This window comes from Coturnix japonica, unplaced genomic scaffold (assembly GCF_054131305.1).
Source record: "Coturnix japonica strain WE unplaced genomic scaffold, WE-NBRP24 Scf085, whole genome shotgun sequence".
Lineage (NCBI taxonomy): Eukaryota > Metazoa > Chordata > Aves > Galliformes > Phasianidae > Coturnix > Coturnix japonica.
In genome coordinates, this window is record NW_028188988.1 from 171,315 (window position 1) to 190,211 (window position 18,897).

Consider the following 18,897-nt stretch of genomic DNA (forward strand, 5'->3'; position numbering starts at 1 on the left):
CCCTTCACATTAACCTTTAGGGACCCCCTCCTTTAACCTCAACCTTTAGGACCCCCCCCCCACCTCAACCTTTAGGCCTCACCTCAACCTATAGGGCCCCCCCCCCCCCTTCAACCTCTACACCCCCCCTTCACATTAACCTATAGGACCCCCCCTTTACCTCACCCTTAACCCCCCCCCCCACCTCAACCTTTAGGCCCCCCCTTCACATTAACCTATAGGACCCCCCCCCCCCTTCACATTAACCTATAGGACCCCCCCCTTACCTCAACCTTAACTCCCCCCCCCCACCTCAACCTTTAGGCCTCACCTCAACCTTTAAGACCCCCCCCCTTCACATTAACCTTTAGCCCCCCCCCCACCTCAACCTATAGCCCCCCCCCCCCACTTCAACCTCTACCCCCCCCTTCACATTAACCCTTAGAGACCCCCCCCCCTTCATATTAATCTATAGGACCCCCCCCTTTACCTCACCCTTAACCCCCCCCACCTCAACCTATGGGACCCCCCCCTCCCTTCACATTAACCTTAAGGCCCCCCCCCCCACTCATATTAACCTATAGGACCCCCCCACCTCAACCTTTAAGACCCCCCCCCCTTCACATTAACCCTTAGGGACCCCCCCCATCTCAACCTATAGGACCCCCCCCCACATCACCTTAACCTTAAGGCCCCCCCCCTTCATATTAACCTATAGGCCCCCCCCTTTATATTAACCTATAGGACCCCCCCCTTTACCTCAACCTTAAGCCCCCCCCCTCAACCCTTAGGCCTCACCTCAACCTTTACCCCCCCCCCCCCCTTCACATTAACCCATAGGACTCCCCCCTTTACCTCAACCTTAACCCCCCCCACCTCAACCTACAGGACCCCCCCCCCCCTTCACATTAACCTTAAGGCCTCCCCCTCCCCCCCCCATATTAACCTATAGGACCCCCCCACCTCAACCTTTAAGACCCCCCCCTTTCATATAAACCTATAGGCCCCCCCCCACCTCAACCTATAGAACCCCCCCCACTTTACCTCACCCTTAACCCCCCACCTCACCCCTTTAGGCCTCACCTCACCCTCTAGGCCTCACTCCCCCCCCACATTAAACCCCCCATAAAACCCCACTTTAACCCCCATAAACCCCCCATAAACCCCCCCCCACCCCATATTTAACCCCCCCCCCATCCTAAAAACCCCCCAAAACCCCCCAAATTATTAATTATTATTATCGATTTACGGGACCTTTCGTCCGGGCCGTGTTGAACGTGGAACGGCGGCGCCCGGGGGTGTTGGTGGTGTAGGCCGCAACTCCCCCCCCCCCCTCCTCCATCATGAGGTGGGGGGGCGGCGTGAGGGCTTGGGGGGGAAGCGGCGGCTGCTGGGGGGACACTCGGGTTCTCCACGGCCATTTTATCGGCCTAATTCACTGTTATAAAGGGGGGAAATAATGGGGGTGGGGGGGGGGGGTCGTGTTGAAGGGGGGGGGGGTGTAACAGTCACTATATGGCGCTGTGGTGGTGGTGGATCTACAGCCCCCCCCCCCCCCCCCCCTCCTTAATTCGGCGGGACGCGCGTACAAAATGGCGGCCGGCGGCGCCCTGAGGGGGGGAGGGAAGGGACGAGCGGAGGCGGAAAAGCACGAAGGTGGGCGGAGATTGACGAAGGTGGGCGGAGATTGACGATGTTGGGGCGGGGATTGACGAAGGTGGGCGGAGATTGCCGAAGGGAGGGCGGAGATTGACGAAGGGAGGGCGGAGATTGACGATGATGAAGGCGGAAATAACCGAAGGGAGGGCGGAGATTGCCGATGTTGGGGCGGAGATTGACGATGTTGGGGCGGAGATTGACGAAGGTGGGCGGAGATTGACGATGTTGGGGCGGAGATTGCCGAAGTTGGGGCGGAGATAACCGAAGGGAGGGCGGAGATTGACGAAGTTGGGGCGGAGATTGCCGAAGGTGGGCGGAGATTAACGATGATGAAGGCGGAAATAACCGAAGTTGGGGCGGAGATAGACGAATGGAGGGCGGAGATTGACGACGGGAAGGCGGAGATTGACGAAGGGAGGGCGGAGATTGACGAAGGGAGGGCGGAGATTGACGATGTTGGGGCGGAGATTGACGAAGTTGGGGCGGAGATTGACGAAGTTGGGGCGGAGATTGCCGATGTTGGGGCGGAGATTGACGAAGGGTGGGCGGAGATTCACGATGATGAAGGCGGAAAAGCACGAAGTTGGGGCGGGGATTGACGAAGGTGGGCGGAGATTGACGAAGGGAGGGCGGAGATTGCCGATGTTGGGGCGGAGATTGACGAAGTTGGGGCGGAGATTAACGATGATGAAGGCGGAAAAGCACGAAGGGAGGGTGGAGATTGACGAAGGTGGGCGGAGATTGCCGAAGGGTGGGCGGAGATAGACGAAGTTGGGGCGGAGATTGACGAAGTTGGGGCGGAGATTGACGAAGTTGGGGCGGAGATTGCCGATGTTGGGGCGGAGATAGACGAAGTTGGGGCGGAGATAAACGAAGTTGGGGCGGAGATTGCCGATGTTGGGGCGGAGATTGCCGAAGGGAGGGCGGAGATAAACGAAGATGGGGCGGGGATTGCCGAAGGTGGGCGGAGATTAACGATGATGAAGGCGGAAAAGCACGAAGGGAGGGCGGGGATTGACGAAGTTGGGGCGGAGATTGCCGATGTTGGGGCGGAGATTGCCGAAGTTGGGGCGGAGATTGACGAAGTTGGGGCGGAGATTGACGAAGTTGGGCGGAGATTAACGATGATGAAGGCGGAAATAACCGAAGGGAGGGCGGAGATAGACGAAGCTGGGGCGGAGATTGCCGAAGGGAGGGCGGAGATTGACGATGATGAAGGCGGAAAAGCACGAAGGGAGGGCGGAGATTGCCGAAGTTGGGGCGGAGATTGACGATGTTGGGGCGGAGATTGACGATGATGAAGGCGGAAATAACCGAAGGGAGGGCGGAGATAAACGAAGCTGGGGCGGAGATTGCCGATGTTGGGGCGGAGATTGACGAAGGGAGGGCGGGGATAGACGAAGTTGGGGCGGAGATTGCCGAAGTTGGGGCGGAGATTAACGATGATGAAGGCGGAAATAACCGAAGGGAGGGCGGAGATTGCCGATGTTGGGGCGGAGATAGACGAAGTTGGGGCGGAGATAGACGAAGGGTGGGCGGAGATTGACGATGATGAAGGCGGAAAAGCACGAAGTTGGGGCGGAGATTGCCGATGTTGGGGCGGAGATTGACGATGTTGGGGCGGAGATTGCCGAAGGGAGGGCGGAGATTGACGATGTTGGGGCGGAGATTGCCGATGATGAAGGCGGAAAAGCACGAAGTTGGGGCGGGGATTGACGATGTTGGGGCGGGGATTGACGAAGGTGGGCGGAGATTGACGAAGGGAGGGCGGAGATTGACGAAGTTGGGGCGGAGATTAACAATGATGAAGGCGGAAAAGCACGAAGTTGGGGCGGAGATAAACGAAGTTGGGGCGGAGATTGACGAAGGTGGGCGGAGATTGCCGATGTTGGGGCGGAGATTGACGAAGGGAGGGCGGAGATAGACGAAGTTGGGGCGGAGATTGACGATGTTGGGGCGGAGATTGACGAAGGTGGGGCGGAGATAAACGAAGATGGGGCGGGGATTGCCGAAGGTGGGCGGAGATTGCCGATGATGAAGGCGGAAAAGCACGAAGTTGAGGCGGGGATTGACGATGTTGGGGCGGAGATAACCGAAGGGAGGGCGGAGATTGCCGAAGTTGGGGCGGAGATTGCCGATGTTGGGGCGGGGATTGACGAAGTTGGGGCGGAGATTGCCGAAGTTGGGGCGGAGATAGACGATGTTGGGGCGGAGATTGACGATGATGAAGGCGGAAAAGCACGAAGTTGGGGCGGGGATTGCCGAAGGTGGGCGGAGATTGCCGATGTTGGGGCGGAGATTGCCGATGTTGGGGAGGAGATTGACGAAGTTGGGGCGGAGATTGACGAAGGGTGGGCGGAGATTAACGAAGGGTGGGCGGAAATAACCGAAGGGAGGGCGGAGATTGCCGAAGTTGGGGCGGAGATAGACGATGTTGGGGCGGAGATTGCCGAAGTTGGGGCGGGGATTAACGAAGTTGGGGCGGAGATTGCCGATGTTGGGGCGGAGATTGCCGAAGGGAGGGCGGAGATTAACGATGATGAAGGCGGAAATAACCGAAGGGAGGGCGGAGATTGCCGAAGTTGGGGCGGAGATTGACGATGTTGGGGCGGAGATTGCCGATGTTGGGGCGGAGATTAACGAAGTTGGGGCGGAGATTGCCGATGTTGGGGCGGGGATTGACGATGTTGGGGCGGAGATTGACGATGATGAAGGCGGAAAAGCACGAAGTTGGGGCGGAGATTGCCGATGTTGGGGCGGAGATTGCCGAAGGGTGGGCGGAGATTAACGATGATGAAGGCGGAAAAGCACGAAGTTGGGGCGGAGATTGACGATGTTGGGGCGGAGATTGCCGAAGGGAGGGCGGAGATAAACGAAGTTGGGGCGGAGATAGACGAAGTTGGGGCGGAGATAGACGAAGTTGGGGCGGAGATTGACGAAGTTGGGGCGGAGATTGACGATGTTGGGCGGAGATTGACGAAGGTGGGCGGAGATTGACGAAGGGTGGGCGGAGATTCACGATGATGAAGGCGGAAAAGCACGAAGTTGGGGCGGAGATTGACGAAGGTGGGCGGAGATAAACGAAGTTGGGGCGGAGATTGCCGATGATGAAGGCGGAAAAGCACGAAGGGAGGGCGGAGATTGACGAAGGTGGGCGGAGATTGACGATGTTGGGGCGGAGATTGCCGAAGTTGGGGCGGGGATTGACGAAGGTGGGCGGAGATTGACGAAGGGAGGGCGGAGATTAACGATGATGAAGGCGGAAAAGCACGAAGGGAGGGCGGGGATTGCCGAAGTTGGGGCGGAGATAACCGAATGGAGGGCGGAGAGACGAAGGGGTGACGGAAAGTACCGAAAGATAGCGAAGGGAGCCGAATAGTAGCGGAAGTTACCGAGGGGGTGACGGAAAGTACCGAGGGGGTGACGGAAAGTTCCGAGTGGGTGACGGAAAGTACCGAGAGATAGCGAAGGGAGCCGAATAGTAGCGGAAGTTACCGAGGGAGTGACGGAAAGTTCCGAGTGGTTAACGGAGAGAACCGAAGAGTGGCGGAAAGTTCCGAACTGTTAACGGAGAGATCCGAAGGGTGGCGGAAAGTGCCGAACTGTTAACGAAGGGAACCGAAGTGGGTGGCGGAAATTACCGAACGTTTGTGAGGAGAACCGAAGTGGGTTGACGGAAATTGCCGAACGTTCTGTGAGGAGAACGGAGGAGGCGACCGAGCGGGAAATGGTGGAGAAAGAAGATGGAGGAGAAGGGGGGGGGCCCGGCGGTATCAGTGAGGAGGAAGCGGCTCAATACGATCGTCAGATCCGGTTGTGGGGGTTGGAGGCCCAAAAACGGTACGGGGTCGTTTTGGGGGGGGGGTTTATGGGGGGTTATAGGGGGGTTGGAGGGTCTGTGAGGCCTATGGGGGGGTATAGGGGGGGGTTGGGGGGTTATAATGGGGTCTTATGGGGTTTAAGGGGGGTTTAAGGGGGTATAGGGGGCTCTGGGGGTCTTTATGGGGGATCTATGGGGCTATATGGGTCTTTATGGGGGATCTATAGGGCTATAGGGGGCTATGGGGGTCTTTATGGGGTCTCTATGGGGCTATATGGGTCTTTATGGGGGATCTATGGGGCTATAGGGGGCTCTGGGGGTCTTTATGGGGTCTCTATGGGGCTATAGGGGTCTTTATGGGGGATCTATGGGCTGTGAGGGGGATCTGGGGGGGTCTTATGGGGTTATAGAGGGCTATGGGGGTTCTGGGGGTCTTTATGGGGGCTATAGGGGGCTCTGGGGGTCTTTATGGGGGATCTATGGGGCTATAAGGGGCTCTGGGGGTCTTTATGGGGGCTATAGGGGGCTTTGGGGATCTTTATGGGGTCTCTATGGGGCTATAGGGGTCTTTATGGGGTCTCTATGGGGCTATATGGGTCTTTATGGGGGATCTATGGGGCTATAGGGGGCTCTGGGGGTCTTTATGGGGTCTCTATGGGGCTATAGGGGTCTTTATGGGGGATCTATGGGCTGTGAGGGGGATCTGGGGGGGTCTTATGGGGTTATAGAGGGCTATGGGGGTTCTGGGGGTCTTTATGGGGGCTATAGGGGGCTCTGGGGGTCTTTATGGGGGATCTATGGGGCTATAAGGGGCTCTGGGGGTCTTTATGGGGGCTATAGGGGGCTTTGGGGATCTTTATGGGGTCTCTATGGGGCTATAGGGGTCTTTATGGGGGATCTATGGGGCTATAGGGGGCTCTGGGGGTCTTTATGGGGTCTCTATGGGGCTATAGGGGTCTTTATGGGGGATCTATGGGGCTATAGGGGGCTCTGGGGGTCTTTATGGGGGCTTTAAGGGGCTATAGAGGGGTTTGGGGGTCTTATATGGGGACTCTGTGGGGCTATAGAGGATCTATATCGGGGCTCTAAGGGTTGTGGGGGGCTTTAAGGGGCTATAGAGGGCTTATGGGGTCTTTATGGAGGCTCTGGAGGTCTTTATGGGGGCTATAGGGGGCTATGGGGGGTCTCTGTGGGGGCTTTGGGGGTCTTTATGGGGGCTCTAAGGGTTGTGAGGGGGGTTCATGGGGTGGTATAGGGGGGTTGGAGGGTCTGTGAGGCCTATGGGGGGGTATAGGGGGGGGTTGGGGGGTTATAATGGGGTCTTATGGGGTTTAAGGGGGGTTTAAGGGGGTATAGGGGGCTCTGGGGGTCTTTATGGGGTCTCTATGGGGGCTCTGAGGGTCTTTATGGGGGCTCTGGGGGTCTTTATGGGGGATCTATGGGGCTATAGGGGGCTATAGGGGACTATGGGGGTCTTTATGGGGTCTCTATGGGGCTATAGGGGTCTTTATGGGGTCTCTATGGGGCTATAGGGGTCTTTATGGGGGATCTATGGGGCTATATGGGGCTTTGGGGGTCTTTATGGGGTCTCTATGGGGCTATGGGGGTCTTTATGGGGTCTCTATGGGGCTATAGGGGTCTTTATGGGGTCTCTATGGGGCTATAGGGGTCTTTATGGGGTCTCTATGGGGCTATAGGGGTCTTTATGGGGGATCTATGGGGCTATAGGGGGCTCCGGGGATCTTTATGGGGGCTTTAAGGGGCTATAGAGGGGTTTAGGGGTCTTATATGGGGGCTCTGGGGGTCTTTATGGGGGCTCTGTGGGGCTATAGGGGGCTATGGGGGTTTTAAGGGGCTATAGGGGGCTTTGGGGGTCTTTATGGGGTCTCTATGGGGCTATACGGGACTTTATGGGGTCTCTATGGGGCTATAGAGGGTCTATATGGGGGATCTATGGGGCTATAGGGGGCTCTGGGGGTCTTTATGGGGGATCTATGGGGCTATAGGGGTCTTTATGGGGTCTCTATGGGGCTATAGTGGTCTTTATGGGGGATCTATGGGGCTATATGGGTCTTTATGGGGTCTCTATGGGGCTATAGGGGTCTTTATGGGGGATCTATGGGGCTATAGGGGGCTTTATGGGGGATCTATGGGGCTATAGGGGGCTATGGGGGTCTTTATGGGGGATCTATGGGGCTATAGGGGGCTATAGGGGGTCTATGGGGCTATAGGGGGCTTTGGGTGTCCTTATGGGCTCTCTATGGGGCTCTGGGGGTCTTTATGGGGTCTCTATGGGGCTATAGGGGTCTTTATGGGGGATCTATGGGGCTATAGAGGGCTCTGGGGGTCTTTATGGGGTCTCTATGGGGCTATAGGGGGCTTTATGGGGGATCTATGGGGCTATAGAGGGCTATGGGGGTCTTTATGGGGGTTTTAAGGGGCTCTGGGGGGCTCTGGGGGTCTTTATGGGGTCTCTATGGGGCTATAGGGGTCTTTATGGGGGATCTATGGGGCTATAGGGGGCTCTGGGGGTCTTTATGGGGGCTTTAAGGGGCTATAGAGGGGTTTGGGGGTCTTATATGGGGTCTTTATGGGGGCTATAGAGGGCTATGGGGGTCTTTATGGGGTCTCTATGGGGCTATGGGGGTCTTTATGGGGGCTCTATGGGGCTATAGGGGTCTTTATGGGGGATCTATGGGGCTATAGGGGTCTTTATGGGGGATCTATGGGGCTATAGGGGTCTTTATGGGGGATCTATGGGGCTATAGGGGGCTCTGGGGGTCTTTATGGGGTCTCTATGGGGCTATAGGGGTCTTTATGGGGTCTCTATGGGGCTATAGGGGTCTTTATGGGGAATCTATGGGGCTTTATGGGGCTCTGGGGGTCTTTATGGGGGCTCTATGGGCTGTGAGGGGGATCTGGGGGGGTCTTATGGGGTTATAGAAGGCTATAGGGGGTTCTGGGGGTCTTTATGGGGGCCTATAGAGGGCTATGGGGGTCTTTATGGGGTCTCTATGGGGGCTCTGAGGGTCTTTATGGGGGCTCTGGGGGGCTATAGGGGGCTCTGGTGGTCTTTATGGGGGCTATAGGGGGCTATGGGGGTCTTTATGGGGTCTCTATGGGGCTATAGAGGGCTATGGGGGTCTTTATGGGGTCTCTGTGGGTCTCTATGGGTCTTTATGGGGTCTCTATGGGGCTATATGGGTCTTTATGGGGTCTCTATGGGGCTATAGTGGTCTTTATGAGGGATCTATGGGGCTATAGAGGGCTATGGGGGTCTTTATGGGGGATCTATGGGGCTATAGAGGGCTATGGGGGTCTTTATGGGGGATCTATGGGGCTATAGGGGTCTTTATGGGGTCTCTATGGGGCTATAGGGGGCTATAGGGGTCTTTATGGGGGCTTTAAGGGGCTATAGAGGGGTTTGGGGGTCTTATATGGGGTCTTTATGGGGTCTTTATGGGGGCTATAGAGGGCTATGGGGGTCTTTATGGGGTCTATGGGGCTATATGGGTCTTTATGGGGTCTCTATGGGGCTATAGGGGTCTTTATGGGGGATCTATGGGGCTATAGGGGGCTCTGGGGGTCTTTATGGTGGCTCTGTGGGGCTATAGGGGGCTCTGGGGGTCTTTATGGGGTCTCTATGGGGCTATAGGGGTCTTTATGGTGGATCTATGGGGCTATAGGGGGCTCTGGGGGTCTTTATGGGGTCTCTATGGGGCTATAGGGGTCTTTATGGGGTCTCTATGGGGCTATAGGGGGCTATGGGGGTTTTTATGGGGGCTTTAAGGGGCTATAGAGGGGTTTGGGGGTCTTATATGGGGTCTTTATGGGGTCTTTATGGGGTCTCTATGGGGCTCTGGGGGTCTTTATGGGGTCTCTATGGGGGATCTATGGGGCTATGGGGGTCTTTATGGGGTCTCTGAGGGGCTATAGGGGGCTATGGGGGTTTTAAGGGGCTATAGGGTGCTATGGGGGTCCTTATGCTGGCTCTGTGGGGCTATAGAGGGCTCTGAGGGTCTTTATGGGGTCTCTATGGGGCTACAGGGGTCTTTATGGGGTCTCTATGGGGCTATGGGGGTCTTTATGGGGGATCTATGGGGCCATAGGGGTCTTTATGGGGGATCTATGGGGCCATAGGGGTCTTTATGGGGGATCTATGGGGCTATAGGGGGCTCTGGGGGTCTTTATGGGGTCTCTATGGGGGCTCTGAGGGTCTTTATGGGGGCTCTGGGGGGCTATAGGGGGCTCTGGGGGTCTTTATGGGGGATCTATGGGGCTATAGCGGGCTATGGGGGTCTTTATGGGGTCTCTATGGGGCTATAGGGGTCTTTATGGGGTCTCTATGGGGCTATAGGGGTCTTTATGGGGGATCTATGGGGCTATAGAGGGGTTTGGGGGTTTTTATGGGGGGTTATAGGGGGGTTGGAGGGTCTGTGAGGCCTATGGGGGGGTATAGGGGGGCTTGGGGGGTCTTTATGGGGGATCTATGGGGCTATAGGGGGCTATGGGGGTCTTGATGGGGGTTTTAAGGGTCTCTATGGGGCTATAGGGGTCTTTATGGGGGATCTATGGGGCTATAGGGGTCTTTATGGGGGATCTATGGGGCTATATGGGTCTTTATGGGGTCTCTATGGGGCTATAGGGGGCTTTGGGGGTCTTTATGGGGGATCTATGGGGCTGTAGGGGGCTATGGGGGTCTTTATGGGGGCTCTGAGGGTCTATATGGGGGATCTGGGGGGGTCTTATGGGGTTATAGAAGGCTATAGGGGGTTCTGGGGGTCATTATGGGGTCTCTATGGGGCTATATGGGTCTTTATGGGGGATCTATGGGGCTATAGGGGGCTCTGGGGGTCTTTATGGGGGCTTTAAGGGGCTATAGAGGGGTTTGGGGGTCTTATATGGGGTCTTTATGGGGGCTATAGAGGGCTATGGGGGTCTTTATGGGGGCTATGTGGGGCTATAGGGGGCTATGGGGGTTTTAAGGGGCTATAGGGGACTATGGGGGTCTTTATGGTGGCTCTGTGGGGCTATAGAGGGCTCTGGGGGTCTTTATGGGGTCTCTATGGGGCTATAGAGGGTCTATATGGGGGCTCTATGGGGCTATAGGGGTCTTTATGGGGGATCTATGGGGCTATAGGGGGCTATGGGGGTCTTTATGGGGGTTTTAAGGGGCTATAGGGGTCTTTATGGGGGATCTATGGGGCTATAGGGGGCTCTGGGGGTCTTTATGGTGGCTCTGTGGGGCTATAGAGGGCTATGGGGGTCTTTATGGGGTCTCTATGGGGCTATAGGGGTCTTTATGGGGTCTCTATGGGGCTATAGGGGTCTTTATGGGGTCTCTATGGGGCTATATGGGTCTTTATGGGGGCTCTGGGGGGCTATAGAGGGCTATGGGGGTCTTTATGGGGTCTCTATGGGGCTCTGGGGGTCTTTATGGGGTCTCTATGGGGCTATGGGGGTCTTTATGGGGGATCTATGGGGCTATAGGGGGCTCTGGGGGTCTTTATGGGGTCTCTATGGGGCTATAGGGGTCTTTATGGGGGGTCTATGGGGCTATAGGGGGCTCTGGGGGTCTTTATGGGGCTCTATGGGGCTATAGGGGTCTTTATGGGGTCTCTATGGGGCTATAGGGGGCTATGGGGGTCTTTATGGGGGCTTTAAGGGGCTATAGAGGGGTTTAGGGGTCTTATATGGGGTCTTTATGGGGGCTATAGAGGGCTATGGGGGTCTTTATGGGGTCTCTATGGGGCTATAGAGGTCTTTATGGGGGATCTATGGGGCTATAGGGGTCTTTATGGGGTCTCTATGGGGCTATAGAGGTCTTTATGGGGTCTTTGTGGGGCTATAGGGGTCTTTATGGGGGATCTATGGGGCTATAGGGGTCTTTATGGGGGATCTATGGGGCTATAGGGAGCTCTGGGGGTCTTTATGGGGTCTCTATGGGGCTATAGGGGTCTTTATGGGGGATCTATGGGCTGTGAGGGGGATCTGGGGGGGTCTTATGGGGTTATAGAGGGCTATGGGGCTTCTGGGGGTCTTTATGGGGGCTATAGAGGGCTATGGGGGTCTTTATGGGGTCTTTATGGGGCTATAGGGGTCTTTATGGGGGATCTATGGGGCTGTAGAGGGCTATGGGGGTTTTTATGGGGTCTCTATGGGGCTATACGGGACTTTATGGGGTCTCTATGGGGCTATAGAGCGTCTATATGGGGTCTCTATGGGGCTATAGGGGTCTTTATGGGGTCTCTATGGGGCTATAGGGGTCTTTATGGGGTCTCTATGGGGCTATAGGGGGCCATGGGGATCTTTATGGGATGGGGATTAAATGGGATTAAATGGGACTAGGATTAAGGCATTAGGATTAATGGGATTAACCCCCCTCCAGCCCTAAAACCCATCGATTTTACCCCAAATCTCACCTAAAAACTCCCTTTTTTCCCCCATTTCCAACCCCACTTTCTCCTCCGACCCCAATTTCTGTGTTTTTTACCCCAAAAAAAGCCTGCGGGCGTCTCGTGTGCTGCTGGTCGGGCTCCGTGGGCTCGGGGCCGAGGTGGCCAAGAACCTGATCCTGGCTGGGGTCAAAGGGCTCACAATGATGGATCATCAGCAGGTGAGGGGCTTTTTGGGGTGAAAAAGGGCGATTTTGGGGCATTTGGGGTGAAAAAGGGCGATTTTGGGGTGAAAAAGGGCGATTTTGGGGTCTTTTTGGGGGTGAAAAAGGGGGAAATTGGGGTGAAAAAGGGCGATTTTGGGGTCTTTTTGGGGGTGAAAAAGGGGGAAATTGGGGTGAAAAAGGGCGATTTTGGGGTCTTTTTGGGGTGAAAAAGGGCGATTTTGGGGCATTTGGGGTGAAAAAGGGCAATTTTGGGGTGAAAAAGGGCGATTTTGGGGTGAAAAATGGGGTTTTTGGGGTCTTTGGGGGCAACTGAAGGGAATCCTGGCATCGAAATGGGGTTTTTTGGGGTGAAAAAGGGCGATTTTGGGGTCTTTGGGGGCAACTGAAGGGATTCCTGGTGTCGAAATGGGGTTTTTGGGGGTGAAAATGTTCTGTTTTGGGGTGAAAAAGGGCGATTTTGGGGTAAAAAGGGGGGAAATTGGGATCTTTGGGGGCAACTGAAGGGATTCCTGGTGTCGAAATGGGGTTTTTTGGGGTGAAAAAGGGGGAAATTGGGGTGAAAAAGGGCGATTTTGGGGTCTTTTGGGGGTGAAAAAGGGCAATTTTGGGGTCTTTTTGGGGTGAAAAATGGGGTTTTGGCGTCTTTGGGGGCAACTGAAGGGATTCCTGGTGTCGAAATGGGGCTTTTTGGGGTGAAAAAGGGGGAAATTGGGGTCTTTTTGGGGTAAAAAGGGGGGAAATTGGGGTCTTTGGGGGCACCTGAAGGGATTCCTGGTGTCGAAATGGGGTTTTTTGGGGTGAAAAAGGGGGAAATTGGGGTCTTTTTGGGGTGAAAAATGGGGTTTTGGGGGTCTTTGGGGGTAACTGAAGGGATTCCCAGTATAAAAATGGGGGTTTTTGGGGTGAAAATGGGCAGTTTTTGGGGTGAAAAAGGGCGATTTTGGGGTCTTTGGGGGCGCGTGAAGGGATTCCTAGTGTAAAAATGGGGGTTTTTGGGGTGAAAATGGGCAGTTTTGGGGTGAAAAAGGGCAATTTTGGGGTGAAAAAGAGCGATTTTGGGGGCTTTTTGGGGTGAAAAATGGGGTTTTTGGGGTCTTTGGGGGCACCTGAAGGGATTCCTGGTGTCGAAATGGGGTTTTTTGGTGTGAAAAAGGGCGATTTTGGGGGGTTTTGGGGGTGAAAAAGGGCGATTTTGGGGCATTTGGGGTGAAAAAGGGCAATTTTGGGGTCTTTTTGGGGTGAAAAAGGGCGATTTTGGGGTAAAAAGGGGGGAAATTGGGGTTTTTGGGGGCACCTGAAGGGATTCCTGGTGTCGAAATTGGGGTTTTTGGGGTGAAAAAGGGCAATTTTGGGGTCTTTTGGGGGTAAAAAAAGGGGAAATTGGGGTCTTTTTGGGGTGAAAAATGGGGTTTTGGGGGTCTTTGGGGTCACCTGAAGGGATTCCTAGTGTGAAAATAGGGGGTTTTGGGGGTGAAAAGGGGCAGTTTTGGGGTGAAAAGGGGCAGTTTTGGGGCATCTGAAGGGGAAAATGTTCCATTTTGGGGCATCTGAAGGGGAAAATGTTTCATTTTGGGGGGCTTTTTGGGGTGAAAAAGGGGGAAATTGGGGTCTTTGGGGGCACCTGAAGGGATTCCTACCATCAAAATGGGGTTTTTTGGGGTGAAATGGGGCAGTTTTGGGGCATCTGAAGGGGAAAATGTTCTGTTTTGGGACATTTAAGCCCCCTTTTCCCCCCTCAAAAATGCTCTTTTGAGGGAAATTGTTCAGTTTTAGGGGTTTTAAAAGGGAAATTGCTCGATTTTAGGGGTTTTAAGAGGGAAATTGCTCGATTTTAGGGGTTTTTAGGGGGAAATAGTTCAATTTTAGGGGTTTTAAGAGGGAAATTGCTCGATTTTAGGGGTTTTAAAAGGGAAATTGCTCGATTTTAGGGGTTTTAAGGGGGAAATTGTTCAATTTTAGGGGGTTATAAGAGGGAAATTGTTCAGTTTTCGGGGTTTTAAGGGGGAAATTGTTTGATTTTAGGGGTTTTAAAGGGGAAATTGTTCAGTTTTAGAGGGTTATAAGAGGGAAATTGTTCAATTTTGGGGGTTTTAAACTTTTTTTTGCTGTGAAAATGCTCTTTTTGGGGGGAAATTGTCCTGTTTTGGGTCACTTAAAGGTACAAATTGCTCCATTTTGGGGCATCCACTGCTCCTAGAATCACTATTTTGGGTGGAAATATCTCAATTTTGGGGTAAACCGAGGGGGAAATTCATCCATTTCGGGCACCAGAAGTGCTCTCTGCCCCCCATAAACCCCATTTCTACCCTCTCAGGCTCAGGATAACCCCTAAATTCCCTTATTTCTCCCCATTTTAGGTGTCTCCTGAGGACACACGGGCACAATTCCTGGTTCCTGCTGGTTCTGTGGGGCGTAATAGGGCCGAGGCGTCGCTGGAACGGGCCCAGAACCTCAACCCTATGGTGGATGTCAAGGCCGACCCCGAAAACGTCGAGAGCAAACCCGAAGCTTTCTTCACCCAATTCGATGCTGTGAGAGTCCCAAAAATGGGGGATTTAGGAGGAAAATGGGGGGAAGGGATGAGTTGATGGGGGTCGTAGGGCTCCTGGGTGGGTTTTGGGGGGGGTTGTGTATGAAAACTGGGGGGTTTTGCCCCATTTTTTTGTGTTAAAAGGATTCTTAAAGGATCTTGAAGTCGTGGGTTTATTGGGATTATGGAATGGGATTGGGATTATGGGATTAGGATTATAGGATTGGGATTACGAGATGGGATTGGGATTATGGGATTGGGATTACAGGATGGGATTGGGATTATGGGATGGGATTGGGTTTATGAGATGGGATTGGGAATAGGATTTGGATTATGGGATTGGGGTTATGAGATGGGATTGGGATTACAGGATGGGATTGGGATTATGGGATTGGGATTATGGGATTGGGATTATGAGATGGGATTGGGAATAGGATTGGGATTATGGGATTGGGGTTATGAGATGGGATTGGGATTATGGGATGGGATTGGGAATAGGATTGGGATTATGGGATTGGGATTATGAGATGGGATTGGGATTATGGGGTTAGGACCATGGGATTGGGGTTATGGGATGGGATTGGGATTATGGGATTGGGATTATAGGATTGGGGTTATGGGATTGGGATTACGAGATGGGATTGGGATTATGGGATGGGATTGGGATTATGAGATGGGATTGGGATTATAGGATTGGGATTATGGGATTGGGATTATGGGATGGGATTGGGATTATGGGATTAGGATTATGGGATTGGGTTATGGGATGGGATTGGGATTGCGAGATGGGATTGAGGTTATGAAATGGGATTGGGATTACGGGATGGGATTGGGATTGAGGGGAAGGGATTGAGACTAAGGGGTGGTATTAAGGGATTAGGATTAAGGGATTGGGATTAAGGGGAAGGGATTGGGATTAATGGGGAAAGATTGGGATTAAGGGGAAGGGATTGGGATTAAGGAGAAGGGATTGGGATTAAGGGGGAAAGATTGGTATTAAGTTTTCGGATTAAGGGGTCGGGATTGGGATTAAGGGGAAAGGATTGGGATTAAGTCTTGGGATTAAGGGGTTGGGATTTGGATTAAGGGGAAGGGATCGGGATTAAGGGGTCGGGATTGGGATTAAACATTGGGATTAAGGGGAAGAGATCGAGATTAAGGGGTTGGGATTGGGATTAAGGGAAGGGATAGGGATTAAACATTGGGATTAAGGGGAAAGGATCGGGATTAAGGGTTGGGATTAACGGGTCGGGATTGGGATTAAACATTGGTATTAAGGGGGAGGGATTGGGATTAAGGGGTCAGGATTGGGATTAAGGGGAAGGGATAGGGATTAAACATTGGGGTTAAGGTGAAGGGATAGGGATTAAACATTGGGATTAAGGGGAAGGGATCGGGATTAAGGGGAAAGGATCGGGATTAAGGGTTGGGATTAAGGGGAAGGAATAGAGATTAAGGGGTCGGGATTTGTCTTAGGGGGAAGGGATTGAGATTAGGGGGTTGGGATTGGGATTAAGGGGAAGGGATAGGGATTAAACATTGGGATTAAGGGGTCGGGATTTGAATTAAGGGGTCGGGATTGGGACTAAGGGGTTGGGATTGGGATTAAGGGGAAGGGATAGGGATTAAACATTGGGATTAAGGGGAAAGGATTGGGATTAAGGGTTGGAATTAAGGGGTCGGGATTGGGATTGAGGGGTTGGGATTTGGATTAAGGGGTTGCAATTGGGATTGAGGGGAAAGGATTGAGACTAAGGGGTGGGATTAAGGGATTAGGATTAAGGGGAAGGGATTGGGATTAAGGGGTTGGGATTGGGATTAAGGGGAAAGGATCGGGATTAAGGGTTGGGATTAAGGGGAAGGGATTGGGATTGAGGGGTTGGGATTGGGATTAAAGGGTCGGGATAGGGATTAAACATTGGGATTAAGGGGAAGGGATTGGGATTAAGGGGTTGGGATTGGGATTAAGGGGTCGGGATTGGGATTAAGGGTTGGGATTAAGGGGAAGGGATTGGGATCAAGGGGAAGGGATAGGGATTAAACATTGGGATTAAGGGGTCGGGATTCCGATTAGGGGGTCGGGATTGGGATTAAGGGTTGGGATTAAGGATAAGGGATAGAGATTAAGGGGTCGGGATTTGGATTAAGGGGTCGGGATTGGGACTAAGGGGTTGGGATTGGGATTAAGGGGTCGGGATTGGGATTAAGGGTTGGGATTAAGGGGAAGGGATTGGGATCAAGGGGAAGGGATAGGGATTAAACATTGGGATTAAGGGGTCGGGATTCCGATTAGGGGGTCGGGATTGGGATTAAGGGTTGGGATTAAGGATAAGGGATAGAGATTAAGGGGTCGGGATTTGGATTAAGGGGTCGGGATTGGGACTAAGGGTTGGGATTAAGGGGAAAGGATTGGGATTAAACATTGGGATTAAGGGGAAGGGATTGAGACTAAGGGGTGGGATTAAGGGATCAGGATTAAGGGGAAGGGATCGGGATTAAGTCTCGGGATTAAGAAGCCGGGTCCCCATCGGGTCCAATTAAGTCGTGATGAGTTAATTAGCGCTAACGAGGTCGGGGTAGGTGTGTGTGACCGGCTGCTCGCGGGACGCCATGATGAGAATCGACCAAATCTGCCACCAAAACGGGATCAAGTTCTTTGCGGGCGACGTCTTTGGTTATCACGGTTACACCTTTGCGGACCTGGGGGAGCACGACTTCGTCGAGTGAGTTTTGGGGTTAAAAAGGCCAATTTTGGGGCTATGTGATATATGGGGTAGCTCCTGGCCCCCCCTTAATAGTAATGGGTCAATGAGCCCCATGTTGGGGTCTGGATCCCCTATATCAGGTCCTGGCCCCCATAATACGGTCTGGGTCTCTTATATGGGGTCTGGATCCCCTATATCATGTCCTGGCCCCCCATAATAGGGTCTGGGTCTCTTATATGGGGTCAATGAGCCCCATATTGGGGTCTGGATCCCCTATATCAGGTCCTGCCCCCCCCCATAATAGGGTCTGGGTCTCTTATATAGGGTCAATGAGCCCTGTATTGGGGTCTGGATCCCCTATATCAGGTCCGGGATCCCCTATATCAGGTCCTGGTCCCTCATAATAGGGTCTGGGTCTATGATATGGGGTCAATGAGCCCCATATTGGGGTCTGGATTCCCTATATCAAGTCCTGGCCCCCCATAATAGGGTCTGGGTCTCTCATATGGGGTCAGTGAGCCCCATATTGGGGTCTGGATCCCCTATATCAGGTCCTGGCCCCCTATAATAGGGTCTGGGTCTCTTATATGGGATCAATGAGCCCTGTATTGGGGTCTGGATCCCCTATATCAGGTCCTGGATCCCCTATATCAGGTCCTGGCCCCCTATAATAGGGTCTGGGTCTCTTATATGGGGTCAATGAGCCCCATTTTGGGGTCTGGATCCCCTATATCAGGTCCTGGCACCCCATAATAGGGTCTGGGTCTCTTATATGGGGTCAGTGAGCCCCATATTGGGGTCTGGATCCCCTATATCAGGTCCTGGCACCCCATTATAGGGTCTGGGTCTATGATATGGGGTCAATGAGCCCCATATTGGGGTCTGGATCCCCTATATCAGGTCCTGGCCCCCTGTAATAGGGTCTGGGTCTCTTATATGGAGTCAGTGAGCCCCATATTGGGGCCTGGATCCCCTATATCAGGTCCTGGATCCCCTATATCAGGTCCTGGCCCCCATAATAGGGTCTGGGTCTCTTATATGGGGTCAGTGAGCCCCATATTGGGGTCTGGATCCCTTATATCAAGTCCTGGCCCCCTATAATAGGGTCTGGGTCTCTTATATGGGGTCAATGAGCCCCATATTGGGGTCTGGATCCCCTATATCAGGTCCTGGATCCCCTATATCAGATCCTGGATCCCCTATATCAGGTCCTGGATCCCCTATATCAGATCCTGGATCCCCTATATCAGGTCCTGGCCCCCCATTATAGGGTCTGGGTCTCTTATATGGGGTCAATGAGCCCCATATTGTGGTCTGGATCCCCTATATCAGGTCCTGGATCCCCTATATCAAGTCCTGGCCCCCTATAATAGGGTCTGGGTCTCTTATATGGGGTCAATGAGCCCCATATTGAGGTCTGGATCCCCTATATCAGGTCCTGGATCCCCTATATCAGATCCTGGATCCCCTATATCAGGTCCTGGATCCCCTATATCAGATCCTGGATCCCCTATATCAGGTCCTGGCCCCCCATTATAGGGTCTGGGTCTCTTATATGGGGTCAATGAGACCCATATTGGGG

At 53.5% G+C, this 18,897-nt stretch overlaps 2 protein-coding genes across 2 annotated transcripts in view; one reads left to right on the forward strand and one right to left on the reverse strand.

Annotated features, from left to right (window-relative positions):
* Nucleotides 1–1,604, reverse strand: part of LOC146751483 (zinc finger CCCH domain-containing protein 4-like) — a 33,299-nt gene extending 31,695 nt beyond the window's left edge. The window contains 1 exon segment of the mRNA XM_085534543.1: nt 1,234–1,604. Coding sequence (XP_085390669.1) covers nt 1,234–1,400 — 167 coding nt within the window. The 5' untranslated portion in view covers nt 1,401–1,604.
* Nucleotides 1,605–5,320: 3,716 nt separating this feature from the next.
* SAE1 (SUMO1 activating enzyme subunit 1) lies at nt 5,321–17,363 on the forward strand. Its single transcript, XM_085534545.1, has 4 exons — nt 5,321–5,478; nt 11,963–12,074; nt 14,438–14,611; nt 17,191–17,363. Exons 1-4 carry the CDS (start codon nt 5,366–5,368, stop codon nt 17,335–17,337), a joined length of 546 nt encoding a protein of 181 aa, XP_085390671.1. The 5' UTR covers nt 5,321–5,365; the 3' UTR covers nt 17,338–17,363.
* Nucleotides 17,364–18,897: the final 1,534 nt, after the last annotated feature.